The 20,499-nt window shown below is 36.4% G+C and overlaps 1 protein-coding gene across 2 annotated transcripts in view; it reads left to right on the top strand.

Annotated features, from left to right (window-relative positions):
- The window catches only part of LOC144447971 (cleavage and polyadenylation specificity factor subunit 6-like), a 31,894-nt gene extending 12,336 nt beyond the window's left edge, over positions 1-19,558 (top strand). Inside the window, exons 4-14 of one of the 2 annotated variants that reach the window (XM_078138095.1) lie at positions 81-250; positions 1,701-1,780; positions 5,287-5,550; positions 7,090-7,358; positions 7,660-7,780; positions 8,132-8,397; positions 9,110-9,189; positions 9,938-10,044; positions 10,891-11,044; positions 11,865-12,094; positions 18,691-19,558. In XM_078138095.1, the coding sequence (XP_077994221.1) occupies positions 81-250; positions 1,701-1,780; positions 5,287-5,550; positions 7,090-7,358; positions 7,660-7,780; positions 8,132-8,397; positions 9,110-9,189; positions 9,938-10,044; positions 10,891-11,044; positions 11,865-12,075 (1,722 nt within the window). In that variant the 3' untranslated portion in view covers positions 12,076-12,094; positions 18,691-19,558. Of the gene's footprint in view, positions 1-80; positions 251-1,700; positions 1,796-5,286; positions 5,551-7,089; positions 7,359-7,659; positions 7,781-8,131; positions 8,398-9,109; positions 9,190-9,937; positions 10,045-10,890; positions 11,045-11,864; positions 12,095-18,690 lie in introns of both variants that reach the window. The other variant, XM_078138094.1, reaches the window with a different exon arrangement.
- The last annotated feature ends 941 nt before the right edge of the window (positions 19,559-20,499 follow it).

Below are 20,499 nucleotides of genomic sequence, written 5' to 3'. Positions count from 1 at the left end.
CATTTAAGAGGTAACAGTGTGTTTCAAAAAGTTACAAAATATGTGTTAATTTTAAAATTTCTGAACTTTTTCTATTCCAGTGGACAACAGATCAAGATCTGGCAGATGCCATTATGAGTACAGGGGTGTTGGATTTACAAGAGATTAAATTTTACGAGAACAGAGCCAACGGACAGTCTAAAGGTTTCTGTGCTGTCCATGTAGGATCGGAGTCCTCATACAGACTTATCATGGATAAATTACCTAAAAAGTAAGTATTGGGCAAAACTGTAAAACAGTGAATTGACTGTACAATAAATACCTACCTGTTTTCAAACTAGGGAGATAGCAGAATGTACAACAGTGAACTGACAATAGATATCCAGATGTACACATTTGTATGCAAGTTAGTGGTTGAAATAGATACTATACAGTTATTGACCCTGGTACAGACCTATAACGTCCCTCCTCAACTCCAATGGCTTGTATCAATGTCCAGTGCCCTGCTTTAAATGTTTTGCCGCCTGGTGTATCATGCCCTAATCTCCCACCCCCTGTATTGTTCCATGAACATTTGCATCCTTTGAACCCTTCATTGCCATCATTATTTGTTATCACATGTTAAACCCTCTAAGAAAACAAATGCCCTAAAACAACGATCATTCACACCTTTTCCGAAGTAAAGTGGCACCAGTGTGCCATGTGATAACATGTTTCCATGCACTGTCTATGTGATGGCATGAATTACATGGCAAACGTGATGCTATAGACTTTTGACTTGTATTCTTCAACGTCATCAAAAAAGTATAATAGACTTGTATACCTTTTGATAAAGTGGGGATGCTGTGTCCGATCATTGGTTTTATGTTTAAATTTACTCTGAAAACACTTTTAGTTAATAGTTGGCCATTGTCTGTCGTGAAGTTCAACCAGGGTGACTGTATACAAAATCCCAACATGACGGGTAATGACATCACAACTCTTGCGAGTTTTTTTAAGTTCTATGTAGTAAACTATAGCAAGTAGTAAGTATCACAAGATTTCGGCCAGATGCGAACTACTCGTCTCTGAACTTTTTGTTATGCAAATTATATGACTAAGTTATTCAAATTAGTCACCCTGCTATCAGAACAATCCGTGGAGAACACTTGAATTAAAGTGTTCATATAGCAACCTCTGTCCTACTGGGTTGCAGTTAATACAGCTGGGTTGACTTTGTTGTCAAATGTCCTTGACCAACCAATGGAAGTGGTAAAACTTGTGTGGAGTCAGCTCTGGTCTTTCTAAACATTGAATAAGACTGATGTGAGAGCTGAGTACATTTAACCGTACACTGTGGACCATTGAGTAAGACTGGTGTGAGAGCTGAGTACATTTAACCGTACACTGTGGACCATTGAGTAAGACTGGTGTGAGAGCTGAGTACATTTAACCGTACACTGTGGATAGCTGTGGTAAACTGACTGGGGAAAGATAACATAATTTGACATAATTCTTGGTACTCGAAATAGAATATGACTGCCTAGGCGCTTCATAAAAATAGACATTGTCGACACTCATAACTTCTGCTCCACAGCTTCACATGCATTACTATAGGCATGCATGAGAATAAGTCAACCTTCTTGTTCTATTTTGACCCTCTAGCATGAGGTAAAATGCTATTGCAGATAAAGAGAATTGTAACCCAGAACTAAAACACTTTCATTTGTTTGTTCTTTCAGAGAGTTACATGGACAACATCCAATAGTGACTCCATGTAACAGACAGAGCCTTAACCAATTTGAGATGGCCTCCCGGAAAGGTAAGGAATTTGACTGTAAGTAAATTTTGTGTAGTTTTTTTTGGTTTGGGATTATATGTCTTACCATGGGGTCTGTTGAAATGAGTGGTTGTGTTAGCTCACAGTGTCAAATTTGTTCTGTAGGGGAGGATGGGTTAAATGCTAATTTCTAGGTATGAAACTTTACCCAGAACAAAAGAATATTCCCATGTAATCCTTATAACACTAATGCTATAACCGGGATTGAAATATAACCCTTAAAAGGGGTTCTTGATGTACCTATAGGGTACTTTGGTACCGATCCAAGCAATGTAGTGTTTGCAACTGATAAAGTCAGAAAAAAATGTTCAATCTGGTCTTGTATACAAGGAACCTGGAACTTCATGTCACAGACTTTCATTTTGTGTGGGTTCCAAAATTTTGGGTTTGTAATATAAAAATTTAAAATGAACAAATTTCAGATTTTGGGCTAGTGTGACGATATCATGACACAGGCCTCATGGTACGACAGGTGTATTTTTTCTATTTTGAATAGTTTGTGACTTGTCACAACCTATTGGTATACACTCATTGCCTGGCTATGAGGGCAGTAGTACATGTCTAGTACCTCAAGTGTTGTTTGCAGCAACTATTTACCAATGCTGACAACTGAGGGCAATAGTTGCTACGTAACAACTTATGACGTCTTCTATTGCTGAAATAAGGCCAGGCAATAAGTGTTTCATAACACATCACATCTCAGGCACACACTATTTCCACAGTCAAAACTAATCACTGATATGACTACATGAGTACTGTAGTGGTCAGGGAAAATAGAAGACGAAAAGTGCCCAATCTGAAAATTGAGAGATCACTATGGGTCACTAGTCCATACCATGTGAGATGCTGTTAGCCAATCACTGAGGGCAGTGTGAAAACAACGTGTTATAACAGAGAATAGTTTCCAGTGTGTAAATAAATCCTATGCGAAATGATCATATTCCAGCTATCATAAAGACAAAAGATTTTATAACTTGGCCACTAGGAGTGCTGTTCAGAAGCTTTGAGTGGAAATGAGGATCATCGACCAGACAGCATTATGTGTGACCAGCTAAATCATAATATAATGATTTTCAGAAAGACAAAAGATTGTATAGTTTGGCCACTTGGAGTGCTGTTCAGAAGCTGGAAGTGAGGACCTGAGTAACTGTAGTGTACTTTGTGATTTATTCTATTCTCAGCATTTCCCAATCAAAAATTCATTAGTGGTGAAGCGTTCTAAGTTCTAATGTAGTTCTTAATTTTTCCATGTTAATCATGTTTTACGGAGCTTATAAAGTAGTTTTAATTTTACAGACAATGTAAAGAATTGCTATGTAACTGGCATTCATAAAAAATGTTAGCTGTTGTTTTCCCAAATTTGATGCCCCGATGAAAAACACCAAAGTGATTGTAAAATTTGTACAACACACATAGATGGTAAAATTCTATTTCAGGTACATTGAAAATAGTCCTTTCTGAATGTTTGATGGCACAAATCAATGGAATACTTATTAAAAGCTGAACTAGCTACAACTAAATCTATATTTGTTTAAATGTTTTGTTAGATACAATAATTTACACCCTGAACATTAGTGAATCACTTATAAGTGAACATATTTTTTGTAGCTGTATACTTGATAAATCATATCAAATTTATTTTTAGGTTCGCACCCAAAAATCAGCGCCCTTAACGGTGATCACAATTAAACATATTATTACAGTACTAATGGATAAGATCGACCCCTGATTATTGCTATTTTAACACCGTTCAGTGAATTAGACTGTGGTTGTCAAATAAATAAAAAATGATACTAAAGTTACAAACTATTGCAATTTTTAAATGGCAACCACCTATGGATAATATTGACCATAAATTAACACAGATACAATGTCTTTATATAAGTAACTGAGTAATTATTGGAGAATATTTATTTGGTTATTTAATGAAAAAAATCCAAGTTACAGCTAGTGCAACTTGAACTATTTCAGATACATTGAAAAAAGTCCTTTCTCAATATGTGATGAAGAAAATCTTTAATATGTTATTTAACATAAACTGCTTCATATACTGCCATGCTGTTTGCATTGTTCTTTAGCCATCATTATCACCTGTTATTCCCTTCCTTTTTGTGTTTTCCCCTCAATCTGCCCACTTAATAGGTTGGACAAGCACGGAAAATAAAAAGACTGATGTGGGTATTTAAGTGATGTGTGAGCTGACCAGAAGCAATTATTTTTGGGGGCCTTAGATTGAATCCATACAGCTCCCGATAACAATAACATAAGAAATTTAGATTGAATGTATACAGCTCCTGATAGCAATAACGTGAGAACCTTAGATTGAATCTATACAGCTCCTGATAACAATAACTGTGAGAACCTTAGATTGAATCTATACAGCTCCTGATAACAATAACGTGAGAACCTTAGATTGAATGTATACAGCTCCTGATAACAATAACATGAGAACCTTAGATTGAATCTATACAGCTCCTGATAACAATAACGTGAGAACCTTAGATTGAATCTATACAGCTCCCAGTAACAATAACATGAGAACCTTAGATTGAATCTATACAGCCAGTAACAGTAACATGAGAACCTTAGGTTGAATCTATACAGCTCCTGATAACAATAACATGAGAACCTTAGATCGAATCTATACAGCCAGTAACAATAACATGAGAACCTTAGATTGAATGTATACAGCTCCTGATAACAATAACATGAGAACCTTAGATTGAATCTATACAGCTCCTGATAACAATAACGTGAGAACCTTAGATTGAATCTATACAGCTCCCAGTAACAATAACATGAGAACCTTAGATTGAATCTATACAGCCAGTAACAGTAACATGAGAACCTTAGGTTGAATCTATACAGCTCCTGATAACAATAACATGAGAACCTTAGATCGAATCTATACAGCCAGTAACAATAACATGAGAACCTTAGATTGAATGTATACAGCTCCTGATAACAATAACATGAGAACCTTAGATTGAATCTATACAGCTCCTGATAACAATAGTGTGAGAACCTTAGATTGAATCTATACAGCTCCTTATAACAATAACGTGAGAACCTTAGATTGAATCTATACAGCTCTGATAACAATAACGTGAGAGTCTTAGATTGAATCCTTCCCTGTGCCAGTTTGAGACACCATTCATCAAATACTTGTTTTAAAATCATTGTATAATCATGTTTTTGTTGATTTTACCATGGAAAGAGCATTTCCTAGTTGACACGTGTTTACTTACCCCCAAAACACCTCATCAAATAATGTATTTGGTTTGCTTGACTGTTATACTACAGATCTCAAAGTTCAGTAACGATGATTACACACATTTCAGTAAGTATGATATCATGTCTAAATTGTTCGCATAAAACACAAACATCAGAGATTTTATTTCCTGATCTAGCCCATGTTCCTTTAATAAAGTTTGATCTAGCATTTTAACAGTTTCTTGAAGCTTTTGTGTTTCATCTCATATCAACAGCTCAATCGGGTCAAATGTCGGGAGAAGGCAAAGCAGGACCACCTGGTGAGGGTAGAATGCAGGGTAGACCAGGTGGACCACCACCACCTAGAGGACCACCTGGTCAGTCTAATGGTCCTAGAATGGGAGGCCCAGGTGATCGAGGTCAAAGGTTTCCACCAGGACCACCTGGTCCACCAGGACATCCAAGACATATGGGACCAGGACCAGGTCCAGGACCCTCACCACCACCAGGACCAGGAGGACCAAACATGCGTAAGTTCAGTATGTATGGAATTTTAGTAACATTAATCTATATTTATAGTTCAGAAACTTGTTAAGATAAAATGTTTGTGGTCAAACAAAGTCATAAATAGCAGAAGTTTCAAGAGGCAAGTCGTTCTAAGAGATAATTCCTAACACTACTGGAAGTGTAGAAAATCTATGATGTTGGGATTGGAATGGCATGGAATAGAAAAGAAAAAAATATTGTAGCAGTTACTAAGTATAGTTCAAATCACTTCCAAACTAGAATAGAATCAACTGATACAAAATGGATGAAATTGTTTATTGATTCACTTTGGTTCCAAGATGGAATAGCATATGTTTACTTTATAATTCAATTCTCGCTACCTGCAATACAATTCTACACATCACTGTGGAGTCAAATGGAACGAAGTCGCGCGACAACGCGTTCTAATGTCGACAACTACACTTCCGGGTCGGCTATGCTAATACACAGGAATGTTTCTTTCCCATTTTCAGTTGGAGACATCTCTTGTAATTTTGCTCTGGAAAGATACTGTACATATTTAAATTTCCCACCTCCATAATTATATGAGCTTAAAATTTGCGTTTATCTTATTTGTTACAAATTAAACTGTTTGGAAGAAACATTCACGTGTATTGACATAGGCGACCAGAAGTGTAGGTGTCGACAAATGCAAGCATGGTCGCGAGACTGCGTTCCATTTGACTCCTTAGCGATGCATAGAATTGTATTGCAGATAGCGAGAATTGTTTACAAATCAGAATGGCCAGTCCTTACAAATTTCAACCCAGAATGGCCAGTCCTCACAAATTTCTAATCAGAATAACCAGTCCTCACAAATTTCTAATCAGAATGGCCAGTCCTCACAAATTTCTAATCAGAATGGCCAGTCCTCACAAATTTCTAATCAGAATGGCCAGTCCTCACAAATTTCTAATCAGAATGGCCAGTCCTCACAAATTTCTAATCAGAATGGCCAGTCCTCACAAATTTCTAATCAGAATGGCCAGTCCTCACAAATTTCTAATCAGAATGGCCAGTCCTCACAAATTTCTAATCAGAATGGCCAGCCCTTACAAATTTCTAATCAGAATGGCCAGTCCTCACAAATTTCTAATCAGAATGGCCAGTCCTCACAAATTTCTAATCAGAATGGCCAGTCCTCACAAATTTCTAATCAGAATGGCCAGTCCTCACAAATTTCTAATCAGAATGGCCAGTCCTCACAAATTTCTAATCAGAATGGCCAGTCCTCACAAATTTCAACTCAGAATGACCAGCCCTCATGTGTTCATTGTTTACATAAACCCTGGGTTATTCCTTAGCAGGTTTCAGTTTAAGGATGAATATTAACTCAAGTACTTGGCATCTGGTGAACTATATGTAATAACAAAAACCGAGAAAATTCTTTAAGATTTTGAATTGAAACTCTTCCTTATGAGTAGTATTTGTACATCATGTACCATGGTGTATCTCATTAATGTCAAATTTGGGTTAAAAAAATATACATTTTCGGTTAGTCTCAAAAAAGCTCTTAAATCTGTCAATTTCAGGACCAGGGCCACCACCTCGTGGACCTCCTCAAGGTCCCCCAGGACCACCTGGCCCACATGGACATGGTCCTGGTCATGGTCCCGGTCCCGGTCATGGTCCTGGTCATGGACACCAAGGGGGTGCAAGGCCGGGACCACCTCCTCCAGGTTATCCTCCAGGTCATGGCGGACCCCCTCCACCTCCAGGAATGCATGGTCCTCCTCCACCAGAAAGGGGACCACATCCTCCACCTCACCATCATCATCATCATCACCACCATGGTCCTCCGGTAAGTGGTCAAATGATAAAACCATCATACTAAGATCAGGTCAATTTATTTGTTTTCAAATCATCATCTACATCATTATGGCAAACTTACTAAACGTGGATCAAATGGCATATTTTCTTATATATGACACAGTGGTGTGTCATATGATTACTGATGTGTGATATCATGTAGTTCTGTGTTACATGATTTCCTATTGGTTTGTTCAACTAAATACGTGTAGTATGTTACGTGATGTCTAATTGGGTGTTATTGCCTAATAGTATGTAACAAGATTTTCTATTGGATTGTTCTTGATGTACAGCCACCAGGCGGACCTAGAGCACCTCCACCTGGTCCAAGGGGACCAGGTCCTGATCCAAGAGGTCCTCCTCCACCAAGGGGACCAGAATGGGACAGGGGACCACCACCCCCACCCCCACCAGGTAAGCCACTATGGGGTACCAAAAGCAGACATTGGGAAGGTAAATTGATTTGACAACATTGAGCAACAAAAAATAGCACAAACCATCAGGCATAATTACTGGTAAAATCCTTGTGATATCAGGGTTTATGTCACTTCAAGTAAATAAAGAAAAGTGGTGAAGAATGATATTTATGTACCCACCTGTACTGGGAAATTAAAGTTTTGTAGAGAATTCTCCAGTGAATAAAATAGTAGTGTGAGGATATTATACTGTGCACTACTTTCTACTCCAAATTCTTTTGAAATTCAACAATTGAAGGGAACTTGAGCAAAGACCTAACAAACTATCAATTTTTTGTCTGTCTTACAGGTAGCTATGGTGGTCCACCACCACCCGGGGGTCCACCAGGTCCCCCAGGTCCTCCAGGACCACCAATGGGAGGCCCACCACCACCACCAAACAGAGGTCCTCCACCTCCTGGTGTCCATGGTCCCCCACCACCTCATCATCCAGGCCCTCCTCATCATGGCGGCCCCCCAGGTGGACATCCGCCTCCTCCAGGTCACTCTGCTCCCCCAGCACCACATGTAAACCCTGCCTTCTTCCCTCCTCAAGGGCCACCACAGGAACGACTGGTAAGTGTAAGAAAAATTAGTGTTTTTTTTCTCTTTATACTGGTTACTACTGCCTATCACTCCAAAAAAAAAGACAAATTATACATCATTGTATTGTTTAGGCTATCAGTGAAGCAGTTACAAATCGTGACCTTGTCTTTACTGACCTAAAGTTTTGGAGTACTGGATATAATGTTTACTATCATAAATGATTAGAGTGATATTACAACAGCAGAAACCAAACTTTCAGCTAACTAAGATGTACACGAACTGAAAGTATTGTTGCAACCTGTAGTGTACACATTAACTATTGAGCAGACATTGGTTTAATTGTACTCATGGAGTCTAGCATTTCTAATGACTTGCTTGATCTTGCACTGTATGTGTACATTTTTGGGGGACTTCTATTGTTTGACACTATCTTAATTACAGGGTGATTATATGCACTCAACTGAGGCACAGCTATCACCCACTTGTGTAATCATCTACATAGAACAACAGTACTTTTAGTTTGTGTCAATCTTCGCAAAAGTATACTTCAGTTTCTACAGTAGTAATATTAGAAATTTATTTTTCCACTTGTCCATTCTTAGACAGGAAATGGTATTTTACTGGAGTTCTAGCCGTTAATAAAATCATCAAGATTTGCAAACACAACAACACCTGGTTGTAGTAATATATGACTAATATTTTGTTGTGAGGTGACTTAAACTTTCTGTTTTGATATTTCCAGCCTCCTCCACAACCTGATCACTTTGGCCCTCCGCCACCAAGGTATGAACCAGATCCCTTCAGACCACCACCACCAGAAAGGTAAGTCACTTATTAAAGAAAGAAATGGAATGAAATCTATGAAAGGTACCTCTGAAATAAACTATTTAAGCAATTGCTGTTACTTTGTACAAAAAAAACATTTTCAGTTAAACTAAAAAAATGTGGGTACAAAAACTTTTGAAATAGAGGTCAAAGTCTTATAAAAATTAGGTCATTTGAAAATCCAATATGGCCACACAATATTGTGATTATTCCTTCGGAAAATAAAGATTGACAATTTTCTTTTTAAAAACAAAATAGTGAACCCAAAATTATAAAATTTCAAAAAGATCCAGAACAAAGTTCTTCAATTCTGTCCAAACTTTGACATATGAAAGTTTGATTTTCAGTGAAATTTGTCCCGAGCCAAATTCAGCCAGAATAGTAAAGATTCTGTTTGTTTTGATTTTTATTTGTAATGTGTGTAAACATCCAAAAAGTATTATCATCACACAGGCGTAATGCTGACGACCTCCTTTAGATCTCACCTGTGTTCTATGAGATTGGTGATATCAATTTTAACAGGCACATATTACTTTATAGTTCTTGGTAGTTACCTTATTTTTATAATGTAATATCCTTGAATTCTAACATTAGCCAGATTTGGCATAAAATTAGTCATCAAAGTGACATGCGTGTATAATAAAAGGTTCTGAAAAAATTATTATAAAAAACCATGTGAAGTAATGAGTCAACATCATATTGCTTCAATGATATTAAAGTTTAGTTATTGAATGATGACTTTCAGGCCAGCATCACCACAACTGTCAGAAGCTGAGTTTGAAGAGATTATGAATCGTAACAGAACAGTATCAAGCAGTGCTATATCAAGAGCAGTCCAAGATGCTAGTAATGGTAACAAAATATCTCTTCTATCATTGTTGAAAAAATGATAAACTGATTTACATGGCAACATTTTTTGCTTATTGTATGAGATGAGTTCACTTGTTAGTTATCATTTACTTACAATGTCTATACGTACTACATGTAGCTGACATTTTAGGCTAAACATCCTGTCTATGTCTTGTGTCTATGTCTTGATTTGCAGACAAACTTATGCAGACACTAGTGGTAGCGCAGACAAACTTATGCAGATGCTGGTGGTAGCGCAGACAAACTTATACAGACACTAGTGGTAGTGCAGACAAACTTATGCAGATGCTAGTGGTAGCGCAGACAAACTTATGCAGATGCTAGTGGTAGCGCAGACAAACTTATGCAGATGCTGGTGGTAGCGCAGACAAACTTATGCAGACACTAGTGGTAGTGCAGACAAACTTATGCAGATGCTAGTGGTAGCGCAGACAAACTTATACAGACACTAGTGGTAGCGTAGACAAACTTATGCAGACACTAGTGGTAGTGCAGACAAACTTATGCAGATGCTAGTGGTAGCGTAGACAAACTTATACAGACACTAATGGTAGCGTAGACAAACTTATGCAGACACTAATTTTAATGCACATGTTCCTCTTTTAATGCTTCATTAAAATGCACAAGATGTGACAAATGTAAACACTGACATTCCCCATTTTAATTCCCTTTTTCTTTACACCCAAAATACCCCCTCCCCATAGCTGAGTGTGCCAGTGTTATTGAGACCCTAGCGACTGCCATCGCTCTCATCAAACAATCTAGGTATCAGATAACGGATGTACATGTAATGTACTCGCATGACAATATATATGTTTTCCCCTGTAGCTGAGTATGCCAGTGCTATTGAGACCCTTGTGACTGCCATCTCTCTCATCAAACAGTCCAAAGTAGCATCAGATGACAGATGTAAAGTACTCATCAGTTCACTTCAAGATTGTCTTCATGGGATTGAATCAAAGTCATACGGATCAGGATCAAGGTAAAGTGTGATAACATCTCTAACTCACAACGTGGGCAAATTATAACATCTGAACTAAATCATAAATAGAGATACAAAAAAAAGGAATCCGTTCAAAAATATGGACAAAAATGTTTTATGCCACAAAAAACTTTGTTGATGGTATGTGTTCATTTAATAGGCAACTCATTACTTTCAGTGAAACATAGACAGTCACCAAAAACAACAAACAAACAAACATAATTTATTATTTCAGTTATTAGAAGGGGTTTGTCACAGAAAAAAACAACTTACAATTTTACCGCTGTAGATGCTGAGAAATTGATTCTTTTCAAATGGCAAACAAGCATAAAATTTTATCATTTCACATGCCCAGAAATTTCATTTCAGACAACAAACAAACAAACATACTATTTATCATTTCATGTGCTAAGAAATTTATTCCAGACAACAACAAACAAACAAACATACAATTAATCATTTCAGGCACAAAAAAGAGGTTCATAGGTAAGTAACAACAAACAAACAAACAATTTATCATTTTCGTGTGCTTGTTCATTCCAATCAGCATATTAACATAAATAACCGAAGTAGTTCATTACATACTAACAAACAAGCATACTATGTCATACATTAGCAGTGGTTGAAACCAGTCCATCACTGACAATAAACAAGCAAGTAATCATGATTTATCATTTTATGTGTAAAAAAAGGATTTCATCAGCGGCAAACATGCTACACTATTTGCATTTAATCGAGACAGCAAAGAAAACTATCATTTTGGGTATAATGAAAAGGGTAGATCAGCGGCAACAAGCAAACATACAATTTATTATTCCAGGCGTAAAGAAAGGGGATCTTCACATGACAAAGAGGAAAGGAGCCATAGGTCGTCACGGGACAAGAGTCGCCACAAGGAAAGGAGAGAACGTTCTCGTAGCAGGGATAGAGAATATCGGGATAGAAGTCGTGAACGGGAATACAGAGACAGAGATAGGGAGCGTGACAGGGACAGAGACCGAGATAGGGATCGTGAACGTTATCGTCGTTAAACTGTGTCGTTTTAGTGCGGTAAGTAACATACTGGTATGACAATATATCATTTTTTATGATATCATAAAACCTATTATTAGCATGCACATGCACATAACCATGTACTACATACATAAATACATGTACACATACACATGTACCCCATGCATAAATACATGTAGTGATGTACACATAGACATGTGGAAGTTTGCATACCTCTTATGTGCATAAATATAGTAAATGTCAAGATTAACTCGCCAATTTGCAGACCCTTTGTCGGCATTGTATTAACAGTAGGCGTGGGAAGGCTTTCGTCCAATTCAGTCCTGATGCTAGCCCAAATGGAAGTACATTCATTCTTGAGCCATGTTGTTGATTGAACACACACACACACACACACACACACACACACACACACATGCCATTCCAAAACCACCTATAAAGTGTTAGAGAATAATTTATCTAGTCAATTTTTCCATGTGACCCACTAGTTGACAATATAGCTAGTGTATGATGATGGTACACACACTGACAATCTCTCACTATTATCCATATCCAGTATTTGTCAGTGCAGTCCATGCAATGATGTGATTTGTGTTGCAGCAATAAATCTAGTAGCTAGACTACGGGACTACAATGGTATCAGTGTGCAAGTATATAGATGTGTGTCCTTGTGCTTGTAAGCAATGATTTTGTTCACACAGACATGGATGTTAAAGTTCATAGTGACAAGCAGTAGCCGGCAGATATGAACACGACTAAGGGGTTAGAGTTCCCTCTCTTACTTTGCAAATTGGTTGATGTTGAATGAAAACTGTCTATATTCTTTTGGCTCAGACTAGTTTCATAACAAGACCTCAAATCTGTACTCGAAAAGTTGGTGAACAAAGGAGAGGTTGGCAGTGCCACTGGTATTCAGGCAAACCCTTGACGGCACTTTTCAATAGTAGTTTATTTCAAATGTTAAGGCCTCAGCCCATCGCACTAATCATTTTACATAAGAGTAGAGAAGAAAAAGAACAAAGAACTGAATATCATTCTACTAATGATTAACGGAAAAATGACGACACTTTTGTTGCTATGCGACCTGTGTCCTAGACTTTAAAGATAGCAGAATTACCCAAGGTTCTAACAGCTAGACTAGGCTGAGATATACACAAGGTTCTAACAGCTAGACTAGGCTGAGATGTACATAGGCTTTTCGTTTTAACAAAGATAGATGTATCCATAGCCCGTGCTCATACCCAGACTAAATATAGGAGGGTGAGTGCCAAATACAAGGCAGGCAGGCTAGGTGCAGGAGAGTGAATGCCAAATACAAGGCAGGCAGGCTGGGTGCAGGAGAGTGAATGCCAAATACAAGGCAGGCAGGCTAGGTGCAGGAGAGTGAATGCCAAATACAAGGCAGGCAGGCTAGGTGCAGGAGGGTGAATGCCAAATACAAGGCAGGCAGCAGGGCTCAACGTTAACGGTTGTCCGTTTGCCTGGGACGTTGCTGGGCAATTAGAATATTCTCCATATTATGATAGAGGGCGCCCTCCAGTGAATAGTAAACCTTTTCTCTTTGCAGCAAGCCATGGAAATTATCTTTCTAAATCACTTACAGCATACTGGTCATGGTAATGAAGTTAAAAATCATCATTTAAAAATTTGTTGTATATCCAAATGTTATTAATCAATCTTTCATCACCAGCTCAGTCAATCTGCGATGACTTCTCTACAAAGGGACCTGTAATTTATAACATCACATTTCACAATTAGCAGCTATTGTAATTATAAAACAGAGAAATGCTATTTTTATGATAATGTAGAGATATTGTTGTAAATAATGTGTATTGTTGTGTATGTAAGCAGGCAGGGAGAGTGCTCAAAGGAGATATTTCAACAATTAAGAGACGTAGGAAAAGTTTTGTGTGTGATTTACTGGTCATGTCACCAGTGTGCAGGAAATCTAAACTTGGCTATAAGTGTAACAACAACTATCAACCTGGAGTATTTGTTCTTTAGATGTAGACAAAATGTCTGTTGTAACTTGACCGTAAACAAATAAAACACAGCGTGGTGGGTGGGTGGGGGGGGAGGGGGGATGGGGGGGTGCATGCACTGCTCAAGGGGATGGTTGTCGTCTGACTGGCCTGGATTTATAACTTAGATCAAACTGTTTGTGTCATTGATGATGTTTGATGTTTTGTTCTTTCTATTTATTTAACAATTCAAGAGATCAGGATGTCTTTCCATCATTTCACAATGACAATGTTATTTGCAACATACTAAAGACAGCACAAACTTACACATACCAAATATGCTACGTTGTGACTCGTCTCACGCATTGCATCTTGGAACCAAAAAATCGACCATAGTACCATTTTGTCTTTGTCTACATCTAATTAGCAAACACACCAGTCTTATTACATGCACTGTTCGACTGTAAGATACACTGTGTCATTCCGCCCTCACCTGTCTCTTCCGGACGGGTTAACCGATGTGTGAGGGCGTCCTGTCATGGCGTACCTTACAGACTAAAGCACTGTAACATTATATATATATATGAATCGTCTTCCAGGAAATGTAAATTCACTAGTTAGAAAACTAGTACAATTTGTTGTATTGTAAATGTAAGTTTTGTTGCTAGGCGTTGTCCTGTAAATATCGCTATTCCACAACATGATATTGTGAACCACATTCTTCATAGTTATGGATATATGTACCGGTATATCTCTTTTAAGTTGTTTGTTTTTAAAGAAATTAAACTATGTATAGCTCATTATTGTTATAGGTGACGTCAGTTAACGCAGCATTAATGTGCAATGGAAAGTGTGATCCTTTTACCAGTGTTGCAATATTTTTTCAGATTTCTGGTCCCCCTAGTGAAGTAGAAACTCTTTGAGCAGCCTCCCTAACCTGATAATAATGTTTACACCCAGGGTTATCTCCATACTGGTCGGTACTAACCGAAATGAAACATGACTTTGACCAGTACTCATTTGGTGCTAGGAGAACCCTGCTTATAAGTACCTCAAAATGTTTTTCAATATTGTAGATATATGATTTGATGATAGGACCCAAGAAAAAATGACGACATATTATGATGAGTTTCTTAAATTCTGTCTCTTATTACATGTACAATCATTGTCTTCTTTCATGTGTGTTATGTTCTCTGTTTTCCGTGTCACTTTCTTGTTTGTATTTGTGTCAGACATGTTAAACTTTTGTTGGAAAGGGCGAGTCAGATGTCTTGAAATGAAGTGTATTGTAAGAACAGATCTTGGAGCTGACTCTGTGGTCTATGTTGTATCATCCGTGAGTCACACAGAAGTGAAGTTTTTGAGGGAGGGGGGACTGTGTCTTTTGCAAAGACTTGTTTCAAACATATATCTACTAACCAAGTACTTATTACACATAAAAAAAACTGCTGCCTGACTTGCCCTTTCAAAATACAATATTTCTTCTAATGATGTATTTATTCTACAGTTCTTGGTGCTGAGATTGGATATGTACATGTAATATACCTTTCCAGATTATAGCACCCTCTAGTGGCAAAGTGAAGCAATGACATGGAATATATGACTGAATTAAATATTGCTCACCGAGATGCCAAAATTTATACTATTTTCTGTTTTCTATCACAAAAAATGATTTATTTATTTATTTGATTTCAATATAGTTTACATTGTATTTTCACTGCGACTTTCTCCCTAGGGGTGTGCTGGATAGTTCTCTTTGTTCCTTTTCTGTAAAATGTAGACACATAAGCTTTTAATTCTCTTGTTCATCATATACCTTACACCCAGGAAACAAGTGTACATTGTACTTTAAGAATATTAATGTGTATCTGTTTATATTGTTTATAATATCATGTCTATATGTTTAACAATTGGACAACAAACTTAGACCACTTAATAATGTCAACATAACGTGTATTGCTAACCAGCGTACCTTTTAATGAAAAATTGATAACAGTTTTCATTGTAGAATAGAAATTGATACTTCACTCCATTGTATTTATGAATTAAAAAAAATAGTGACGTTACCTTTAATAGTGGAATCTAGTTGTTGAAGCGACTACGTAACTTCTGCCCAAATCATTTCGACATCATCAACGTAATGATGTTATGTCATTTGATCAGGTGACCATCCAAGTTTTCATTGTGTTAGAAAATGATAAAAGTGGGTTTTCTTGCAAATCACCACAAAATAAAGGTCTATTGGAACACTACCTTTTTATGTCACAATATTCTAGTGTTATGTTAACAATTAAACTTGTGGGTACACTTTTGTTAGTAATTTACAGGTACATGACTGGATTAGTCACTTTCCTTGTCAAAACTAGAAATATTCAAATTGTTCTGATTAAATATGGAAAGCAGTCTGCTTTCTTTTGTAAATTCTGGCTTTTTTTTTAATTTCCAAAATTGATTTTCTTCAAATGTAAAATGTTATGACAGAAACAGTTATGATGAGAATGAATTGTCATAGACGAAGGGTTTGTACTCTAGAGTCAAAAAATATTATATTTTTTTGAAAGGAATTCCCACTTTTTAGTTGACGTCTCGTTAGCAATGTACATCTGTCTCTTTTGAGACACAATAATATCCCATAATACACCCCTGGTGATGTTGATGAGACGTCAACCAAAATATGGGATTTGCTTCCAAATTTTTTTTACTCTGAGATTAGAAAATTTTCATTTCATAAACAAATATGTTTATATTGATAAATAAGGATATATTTATACAAAGTTATACAGCGTTTTGTACATTGAAATAACCAGTGTAAATGGATATATATATATAAAGGGGATGTTGTATGCATTTTAGATATGGTTAGTATTTCAATATCTAGAGAATGTGTTATGCACCATGTTGTGTACAGCAATTTGGAATGAACATATTGTGTGGCTAGACTTACAGGTCTCTTACCAGCTATCCATAATCACATGTTCCTGTCCCATTTCACCCCATTTTATAAACACTGTTGTTACGGTATTCCAGTCAATGGCTGTCAACGTACATGTATTTTACACCACTTACTGCTATAGTAAATCGGTAGCAAACAATCTAGGGTTGTTATTGAGTAATGGTTTCGTTCAACATCAATTCATTCATATATTACATCTCAAAGTACTGGTATTTGACCCATGTATCATGTAGTCCTGTGGTATCCATTTACTACTAAGTTCTAATTTAGTATTTATTGAAATGTACTCAGAGTAATGTCCACAGGACCCACGTAATCATTCTGTCTGTATAATAACATGAAACGGAGGCTATCTTATAAGAAATTAAAACAAAATGCTCTAACTATACCAAATAAGTAATATATATATATATATATATATATATATATATATATATATATATATATATATATACGGTATCTACCAGTTGTCACGTTAGCTCAGCTGGTTAGAGCACTCTGATTAGTGTTTAGGGGATATGGGTTCAATTCCTACACGTGTTACTTTTCCTTAATATAACAAATTTAATTAATGTACCATATTACAGTTATCCAAGAAATCAAAGATTTCATGGTTTGGCCACTAGAGGGTGCTGTTTGCAACCTATTTAGGGACCAGAAGTGAGGTCCAAAATATCTTGTCAGTCTAGTAGTTATACAATGTATATCTTTTGAAGGATAATAAGATACCTTACAGGGTTATCCACTTAGTTCCTAGTTATAAATACAATTTATGTGATAAATCAATTCCTTAAAACCTTGGAGGTGTATATTTCGGTGCATTTTTTGTGTGTATTTCTCTCACGGAGATGATTTATGTTATACATGTTCATGTATATTGTTTGTAACTTCATAGCAAAGATATTTTGTTGTGAAAATGATCTAAATTTGCATCAAAATTGTACAATTATGTATTCATTATAAAGGTAACTTGGGAATAATAATATGATAGTCTGGACACACACATAGTTACAGAGATAATAAGAAAGAGAATAAACAAGGGTTAAATCTACACCTGTTTCCAGGCTCTGATCGATGTTGACACAAACTATCTCAAGTGGCCATATTGATGAGGTCTGGGTATTTAAATTATAAAACAATTTTATCATGAATTCCTACTTGAAAAATCAACACAAAGCGACATATACTAAGTCCTTCTTTGTAACTCAATAGATTGCAAAAGATTAATAAATGTGTAAAATGTTAGTTATTGTATAATAACAAACCTTTCACACATTTTTTTTATAGCTTTTTTGCAATTTATTGAGTTACAAACACAGAATGAAGTCGGTGTTGTTTCATGTTCATTATTTAAGTCAGGAGCCATGATAAAGTTGTTTTATAAATTAAAAAATCCAAAATAAATACCTAGTCTTCATCCATATGGCCACTTTAAGTTACCATGATTAATACAATATTTTCAACAGTTATATATCTCGAGATCTTTTGCCAGGGTTCTCAATAACTTTGGACACGATGTATGAAATGTATGTATTCATGTATTGATAAAATGTATCCTTATTTCAATATTTGTATTATGTTACTAACTTGTTTTAAATTATTTAGATTTTGTTAAGAATCTTATATTTATGGTTGCGTGTTTGAATGAATTCTTGGTTTAAGATGGTCAGGTGTTGTCATGTTTCTTGTATTGATTCTTTTTCCCTCTCTCTTCATAGGTGTAGGGGTGAAAGGTCATATAAAGTTCAAAGGTTAATCATCTATAAACATTCCCAAGTGTCACCACTACATCACTGTAACTTTGTGAACCAAATATTGTGCTAGTGTTGATGCCAGTTGTTATAGTAACCAAAGTATTGTAAACTGTAGACATTATTGTAAACTTCCTTGATGTACTGTGAGGAGAAGAAGATGGCAAAGGAAAGTCCAGGAAAAGAGGAAAACATCTGGAATGAAGAGGAGAAGAAAAGAGGAGTAGGAAAAGGCTTTGAAAATTCCAGGATAAAGTAGTTACTGTGAGAGTACAGCAAAAACAAGGAACACCTCAAGTTTTGAAAACTAACCTAGGGAGACTTACATCAACCTGGGAAAACAGACACCAACCTAAGGGGGCAGACACCAACATGTGGAGATAAACAACAACCTAAGGAGTTGGACATGCCATATATGGAAAATGAGAGAGACAAACCAGGGTGTGGAATTATAAGAATCATGGTGATAGAAAAAGTAGAACTGAAGCATTTCTGTGACTGGTGTAGCTACAGGTTTGAACTTTTTATCCATTCAAAAGAAATTAGTACAGCTAACCTAGACTAGAATAGAATAGATGCAATGTTTCCAAACTTGAAGTTCTTGACAGATACCTAAAGTTTATTCCTATCACGTTTAGTCGTCAAACTGTAATGTCGCGTATTAACTATTAGATGTGGACTTTGAACTCTGAAAGAACGTCAGAAATTGTAACGTTGTATCTATGCGTAGTAAACTCACCGGCGTTGAAGATTTTTTTCTGTGATTTCTCGCTTTTTAATGTGATTTTATAGATGAGTGTTGAATTAAAGTTCTCTGTTCAAAACTATTGTTTGTACTGAAGTATGTATTCTATCCTTAGATAAAACATTGTTTGTTTGTGTTTTTATAGATTTTAAAGTAAAATTAACTGTTGGTATTTTTAGCAAAGCTGAAGTTAAAAAGTACATAAAACATTGGGGTTTTTTAGTAGAGTTTACGTGATACAATAATTATGTTAACTGTTGGTGTTTTAAGAAAAGCCAAAAGTTTAAGAATGTATCAAACTTCAAAGAGTTTAACTGTTCATAATGTTAACTGCTGGGTTTGTTTTTTTAGCACAGCTGAATCTGAAGAGTGCTATCATACTCCTAGCAATTGTACTAAACCTAATGATAAAGTGCGTCTGTTATATGTCATCAGGAATAATCAAGGTACTCTGACTTCAAAATCTTTTGACATACTATGAATTCTTGCTTTGGGAGTTTTATGTGTTAGCATAGCACGTCCTCAAATGGCATAAGCTGTCATTAGCTCGCAAAAAATTGGACCAAGACCAATCATAGATCCACGTCAAGTGATTTCCCAAAATGGGTGTTCTTGACACTAAAGATAATTTCCAAGTGACATGTGCTTCGACGTAAAGACATTGATACAGCTTCAAATACAAATCTGAGCCAACATCATTCAGGCAATGAAGGAGTGTCACTCAATCAACAATGTATGAACATTGTCATGTTTAAAAACTAATTAGGAACCCAATTTGGCATTGATGATTGGGTCTTTGATGGCAGTCAATCACGTGTACCAATATTCACGATATGATGACAACAGATGTTGATGTCAGAACACCATGATTATTCTAGCTGAGTATTTGTACGTTTAAACATAAGTCATAATGGCTGAACTAATTACACAGGAATTTTGAGTTGATGTTACTTCATTTGTGTTAAGTTGACAAACAATAATTGCACACATGAATATATATGATATCGTTGGGGATGGTCCTTGGGATGCCT

The sequence above is a fragment of the Glandiceps talaboti genome, chromosome 17 (assembly GCF_964340395.1).
Source record: "Glandiceps talaboti chromosome 17, keGlaTala1.1, whole genome shotgun sequence".
Taxonomy (NCBI): Eukaryota; Metazoa; Hemichordata; class Enteropneusta; family Spengelidae; genus Glandiceps; species Glandiceps talaboti.
This window is presented reverse-complemented; position numbering and strand designations above follow the sequence as displayed.